The sequence below is a fragment of the Platichthys flesus genome, chromosome 6, assembly GCF_949316205.1.
Source record: "Platichthys flesus chromosome 6, fPlaFle2.1, whole genome shotgun sequence".
Lineage (NCBI taxonomy): Eukaryota > Metazoa > Chordata > Actinopteri > Pleuronectiformes > Pleuronectidae > Platichthys > Platichthys flesus.
Genome location: NC_084950.1, coordinates 1691604 through 1698691, shown reverse-complemented (window position 1 = coordinate 1698691; position 7088 = coordinate 1691604). Strand labels below are relative to the sequence as shown.

General features: G+C 41.1%; 1 protein-coding gene across 1 annotated transcript; it reads left to right on the top strand.

Annotated features, from left to right (window-relative positions):
- The first annotated feature begins 984 nt into the window (after window positions 1-984).
- cstpp1 (centriolar satellite-associated tubulin polyglutamylase complex regulator 1) lies at window positions 985-5773 on the top strand. Its single transcript, XM_062389174.1, has 9 exons — window positions 985-1204; window positions 1381-1483; window positions 2000-2130; window positions 2266-2350; window positions 2916-3001; window positions 3641-3851; window positions 4003-4112; window positions 4203-4266; window positions 4451-5773. Exons 1-9 carry the CDS (start codon window positions 1081-1083, stop codon window positions 4617-4619), a joined length of 1083 nt encoding a protein of 360 aa, XP_062245158.1. The 5' UTR covers window positions 985-1080; the 3' UTR covers window positions 4620-5773.
- Window positions 5774-7088: the final 1315 nt, after the last annotated feature.

Genomic DNA, 7088 nt, shown 5'->3' with positions numbered 1-7088 from the left:
AAGAGTTCTATTCGCAGGACCATGAAGTACCACACAGATCAAAAAAACACATGATGGGATTCACGTCCGATGTATTTACATTAACATTTATATATATTTACATTTGTATTCATGTATATTTATCTTGATATTTATATTTTACACATCACGACACAGTTGACTTCCTCATTCGTCGCTAGACAGAGCCGCTGATTGGCTACATTTGAACTACGGCCCGCCCTCAGGATATGATATTTGATTCTGATTGGTCAGCCACGTGGATTGCTCATGCGTGGCAAAGATTTGATTGGCTGCTGCAACAGACACACCCTCCATTGTGCGATTGGTCTGAATGCAGATTATCCACCCAATTACATGATTACATAATGTTATAATTCTGATGTAATAATCTAGACACACGCCCTTGTGTAACATTAGCCTGAGGTCACAGATCTTTAACCCTTTGATCCACAGCATGGTACAAAAGTGACCCAGCAGTGTTTATTTTCTATATCTCTGCAGTTAATGAATTTACATTCAGTATATCAGGTCTTCCCAAATTAATCTGTTTTAATTTTTCCTTTGTTACTTTTTGAATAAAATATTTTTTCTAATGCACAACACGGCTAAATAATGACCTGTATTCGTTTCCTGTGTTATTTCCCGCATGAGTGTTTCTTTGCTATGTGTTTGGAATAAATGTATTTCATCATTAAATATTCAAACTAATTTATATGAAATATCTTGTTTTTGATTAACACAAATCATTGTTTTCCTTTATCCTTTCTGTACTTTATAAACACAGGTACATTTCTGTACTTCTACATGCATTAGGAGGGGTTTGCACAGCTCGTGTATCAAAGGGTTGATCGTGGAGGAAACATAAACTCATAAAGGCCATAAACTGATCTTCAAAACTGACACTGTGTCCAAAAGAGATAAATAGATATTATTATTGTGTAGAGAACAGACCAGGAACCTTTGCTCGCTCTTGTTGTCCGGGGACATTTATTGATGTAACTCACAACATCCCGTTGTTTCCATGGCTCTCACCGTGTCAGGACGGAGAGTTAGCATAAATCCCAAGGACACAGAAATAACATGAACGTGTCACGTGTAGCTGCAGAATTCGAACTCGTTCTCAGGTCGGATTCGAAGCTTTCTCCCGAGAAGAGAACCAGGATGAACCGGTTCAACTCCACCGTGTCCGCGGACCAGTACCTGGGTACGACCCGTGCTAGCTGCTTAGCTCGTTAGCTTCAGCTCTTTATCCTCTGCCTCATTAAGACATGTTCTCTCTGTGTGTGTGTGTGTGTGTGTGTGTGTGTGTGTGTGTGTGTGTGTGTGTGTGTGTGTGTGTGTGTGTGTGTGTGTGTGTGTGTGTGTGTGTGTCCCTCACAGCTGACAGTAACGTGTTGTTCTACCTGAGTGATGCCGTCACTCAGCTGCTGGAGCATAAGGAGGAATACACTCAGTTCGGGCTGATCCGCTACTTTGCTGAATAGTAAGTGGTTCAGTTCACATCCGGTCATCAGTGAAACGTCATCACCTGCAGGTCTGTGCAGGTCAGAGAGCTGCACGTTGGACAGAGGAGACGAGAATCAGACTAAACTAATAGAAAAGCTCACAATGAGATGCCATCGGAAAGATTTTCAAAGAAATAATCATAATAAAAACAACCTTTGAAAAGTTCAGTAAATGGAAGAAATAATAATCAACTGTATTGAATATAAAACACGTACTAAAATATTAACAGACAGATCAAATTCAATAAACTTTAGAACATATATGCTCTAAAATTATTTATGTAATCACAAGCCAAGTTGAAGAGATATGTCTTAATATTACGTTTAAAGATTTCAACTCTTCCAGCTGCTCTCAGGTTCAAGCACATTCATTAAAATGAAATACACACACGTCAGGACAGGACATGCTTGTACACTGCCTTTGTAAACATGACAGAATGAGCCAGTGGTACATGTGTGTCGCTAATGTCATGTAACACATTGTGTGTTTGTAGTTTCAGCAGCGTGAAGAACAGTAACCACGTCCTCTTCAGAGAATACAACTACATCAGGGCCACTCCTCACAACCGAGCCTCCTTCATCAGAGTCTTCTGGAGGTGCTTCAGACAGATCGGCAAGAGTGGAGGTGGGAGAGACATGTCCCGAGTCACGATGGTTAAGTTATGGTTGTGTTACTGTGAATTGTAATTATTGACGAGTTGTCTGAACAGCCAGGCTCCTCTCAGAACTAACATCAGTGTCATGTGTTGTTGTGTTGCAGACTTACTCTCCGTGCTGGAGTACAAGTCTCTGCTGCAGTTTTTGTGTCCAGACTTCCCAGTTGAGGTGGTGCAGAGTGCAGCCAAGTCAGTGCACAGACGCACTACAGACACACTACAGACACACTACAGACACACTTCAGACACACTTCAGATACACTTCAGACACAACACCACACTTTTACCCTGAAATGTATCTTTTTTCACCTCAACCAATTCCTTTAGGTTCTTTCAAAACAATAGTAAAAGATGTCGCTCAAAGAATCACTATTATGGTATTACTTATAATTTTAAGTACAAGCTGTATTGCAGTAGCATGGATATCTATAACTATGTTGAAGAACTTGAAATCCTCTGTTATCTTTACAACCTTGAAAATTATATATATATATATATATATATATTTTTTTTTTTTTTTTTACTGGGAAAACAAAACATTTAAAGAAAATCATACCTTTCAGTTATTGCCCTTCACATTTGATGGTTCATATTTTAGATTTTATTTCCATTCTGCAGGTGTTTTGGTTCTTTCATATTTTACTGCTGGGACGGCCGGGTCTGTTAATGGGCATTTCACCACTGGACTTAACTCATTGACATTATCAAGGTGGTTCAAACTGTTGGTCACTGCTTTTCTGTTCTGGTCCTGTAGAATTGTGCTGATGGACGACGCCATAGACTGTCTGATGTCCTTCTCTGACTTTCTCTACGCCCTCCAGCTGCAGCTCTACTACCAAGGTACAGCTGCTTATTATTCATGTGTATACAAGTGGTTTCCTGGTCAACACATTCAGTTCACTCCGTCTGGCTGTAATCCGGATTTATGATGAGGAGACGTTATGATAAGCACTTTACCGACACAATCAAATTACAATAACAGTTAGAATTTGATCTGGAATAGATTCTAATCTGAGATTGTGTTGTTGCCCCTTGAAGAAACACTGTTACATTCATTGATCAACAGCGCCCCCTGCAGCCTAATGTGGTGATTAACTCTGATCGATGATCCTCTGCTTCCTGAACCTGAAGAGCTGCAGCTGTAACAAATCCACCAAACTCTGTTCAGAATACTGATCTCAGTTCAGCTTCACTCTTCAGCTGCAGCTGGTTGTGTCTGTGACTCTCAGTCAGTTGTTCTCTCAGGAGATGGAACCCACTCACCAGAGTCAAAGACGCTCAGGGAGAGAAGGAGGAAACTTTCTCCTCGTTCACACTCACACATCAGACTCACTTTATTCAAGCTGCTGGTCCCATCAGAAGCTGAATCAAGCAGAGTTCAACCCCCTTACCACTGACTGTCCCCTGTCCCCTGTCCCCTGCCCCCTGTCCCCTGTCCCCTGTCCCCTGTCCCCTGTCCCCTGTCCCCTCGATCTGTAGAGTTCCTGGACAGCGTCCTGATGATCTACCATGACCTGCTGGCGGGGAAGAGTCCCAACACCGTCATCGTCCCCACCTCCGACTCCGTAGAGCAGCTCCCCTCCCTGGCCGCAGAGGAGAACGACAAGGAGCGGCAGCAGCAGCCGGACGGCGTTGAACCGTCAACTCTTTGTCAAAGTATAGACGCCCTCTGTGACCGGTTCAAACACAGGTGAGACACTCGTGCACATTCCAGGGCCAGACAGTGTTATAGTGTGTGTTGTATCCAGAAAAAAATACATGTAAACAATCTGTCATCTGAAGTCACAGGTTGTTTGAATTTAAGTGTGTGTGTGTGTGTCTGTGTGTTTCTGTGTGTGTAGTCATCCTTCCAGGTCCTGCATGAGAGAAGTTCTGGAAGACACAGACAAAATCTGTTACTACAGCTTCTTAATGAGTCTCGCTAAACATGAGAGCATCAACCAAACTATCGGTAGGTTTGATATGAACCAGGGTGGAGACGTCTTTACTCGTCACAGAGCAGCAGCACAATGTAGTTTCATTAACACAGCTCTCTGTGCAGGAGTGTTACCGAGCAGAGCAGAGTGTCTTATTGACCCAGAGATGGACCAGGAACTGGACAAACTGTGAGAGCGTGCACACACACGCACACACACACACACACAGACACACTTACACACTCTCACACACACAGACACACCTTTTATCATCAGACACATTCATACTTTTTGGTCCTTTTGCTGTTTTCTCATTTTCCTCCTCCTGCCTCCTTCTGTCGTGTTTCCACATCTGGTTTCCGTCTCTGTCCAGAATCGCTCAGATCTCCGTGAGTCCCGGCAGCAACAGCAGCGGCAGCGCGGTGGTCGGGCTGAAGGAGCTGCAGAGGAAGGCCTCGCCCCGGAGGAACATCCACCACAGACGGAGGATCGAGGTGGAGAGCGACGGCTCCACAGAGGAGACCGACTCCTCTGAGAACTAACTCCACCGCTCAATGTCCTTTTCCGTCTTCAGTCCTAAACACAAAGAGTCCAAACCTTCTTATTTGCTGTGTTAACTCCCTCGCCTGGCGGGAGAAGAGCGATAGAGCTGGAGACCATGTGACAGTCCCCGGTCACATGACGCAGCCTCGCTCTGCGGCTGAGGTGTGTCCTGGATTTCACTGTCATGATTGTTCTCCTATGATCCCTGGTAGATATCAAACTTATTACCTTTACTGTTAATAAGCTTCACAACCGAGCTCAACAGCAGCAAAGGTCTTTGCAAAGTTAAAGTAATGAAGTAGTTTTACGTCCTTTAAGTTATTTAGCAGAACAAGTCAGGTTTTATTGCTTAAGGACCTAAATATATCAACGTCTGCCTTGTTTGAGTTACTGACTTTATGTTTCATATCAGAATCTGCACTTGATGTTTCCAAACCAGCTTCAGGCTCATCATCCCAGTCTGTGGGCGGACGCACACCTCACTGGTTTCCTCTCACTTTGTATATTCACATTAACTAACATAACTATTAGGAAGAGTAGATTAAAGTTCTGTTTCATAATCATGTGAAATAATTGAGGATGTTAAAGAACAGATTCTGGTCAGTTACTGGAAAATATATATATATAGCACTGATCTATTTATTATGATGCAAAGCTTGAATGTGAATATGATATTATATGAATGAGATGTTTACTCACACTGTGAATAATAAAGTCGCTGATGTCGGATCAAAGTGTAAACTCATTAACTTGTGTTGTGTAGAGAAAAGTGTTTTATGTGTAAAGCTGATTTATTGAGAAGAAGAACCACCATCACTCAGCAGCCTGTGCAACTTGTCTTCATTTTACAACATCGATATCATGCGGTGTCACACCCAGGACTCGGTTAATACCAACAGCATACAATAATAACTCCTATACAAACGTACATACATACAGTATCTATACAGGATATATAACTGTGGATGAGTTAAGTACAGTGGGTCCTCGTGGTGAGTGGAGCTCGGAGGAAGGACACTTTCTGCTGGATCAGAACAACGTGCACCTCAGATCAGACATGGAAACGAAACAGGGTTTATTATCAGAGGCGTCTCTAAAGGTCAAAGGTCGGCCACTGGAAAGGCTCAGTGACACGACGACAGAAACAAATCTTTAGTTTGTTTTTCCTGATTTTCAATCACATGATGAAAATCACCCGAAACCTTCACTTCACGTCATAATGAACATCTTAACGTCTCATGTTAAACACGTGTTGCATGTGTGAGTGTTCTCATATTGTTTGAAATGAATAGAAGGCAGAAAAGCTCTGAAAGGCGATGAATGGTAATTATTAAGTATGAAGAAGGTCCAGATGCTACAGATGCTTTGTAAAGATTTTCACTACCTTCAACCAGTTTCATGCCAAATGTACAAGTATGAAGCATTTTGTCCCTCATCAACCATTCTTCTACAAATGCAGTGAAATTATGAGACAAAAAGTTCCCTTGAAATTACTGTTGTTCTGAGATTTAAACAATAAAGTCAAACAACTCTGAGAATAAAGCCACAATGTTAGAAGAGAGAAAAAAATCACAATTTAATGGGATTAATATTATGATTTTTCTGTAAAATAACATCTCAAAATTATTTTAATTTCAACTTGGCCTGAATATTCAGTCGCAGATCTTCATATATTTCTCCCAAAAAATGACACGTAACCTAAAATTGTGACTTTATTCTAGATGACGACTTCATTCTCTTAATATTATGAATTTCATCTAAAAATCTCAGAATTACTTTACATCCTTTTTTTCATTCAACATCTTCTTATATCCAACAAATCCAAAAAATAATGACTTTATTGTCATATAATTACAACTTCTCCGTAAAATTAAGAACTAATGTTGAGATCAAAAAATTTGATGTGCCAATAAAACTTAAACTTTGTCGTAAAAGTGAAATTGATCAATTCTATACATCTGTAGATCAGAGGGAAATAGCTGCAGTGTGACTCTATAGCAGCACGTCGGCCTCTTCAGTTATCATTAAATATTCCATGGCAGCCATCTTAGATGTACTGACTCATATCCTGTTACAAGACGACTCGTGTGAAAGTGATGATCCGTTGTACGTGTTTCGATTGGAGACGTATCTGAAGGTAATTATACGAATGTACCGACGACATCATCTCCACCAAATCAACAAAAACTAAAAAGGCACTGATTCTTTTTTTTTTTTTAAACACAAAACATTTCAGGCTTCGTTTCTTTTGACTCTACATTGAGTTCAGCTGCTCAGACACCACGTGGTTGGACTGTGTGTGTGGATTCTTTCTCAGTGGCAGGAAGTTAAGAAGTTAAAATCTTGGATCTTAAAGTTAAACTAAGTTTGTTTGGCCACTTGGGGGCAGCAGAACAACCTGACAACAAAACATTTTAAGAGAGAAAACATTAGCATCACTTGAGTCAAATTCAGATTCTCCAATAAAT

Bases quoted from the DNA above. Each gene is read 5' to 3' on its own strand.
- cstpp1 (XM_062389174.1), top strand. From the start codon at position 1,081: ATGAACGTGTCACGTGTAGCTGCAGAATTCGAACTCGTTCTCAGGTCG. The intron at 3,002-3,640 runs GTACAGCTGCTT...CTCGATCTGTAG, and splicing joins GCTGCAGCTCTACTACCAAG to AGTTCCTGGACAGCGTCCTG. The intron at 4,267-4,450 runs GTGAGAGCGTGC...GTCTCTGTCCAG, and splicing joins GACCAGGAACTGGACAAACT to AATCGCTCAGATCTCCGTGA.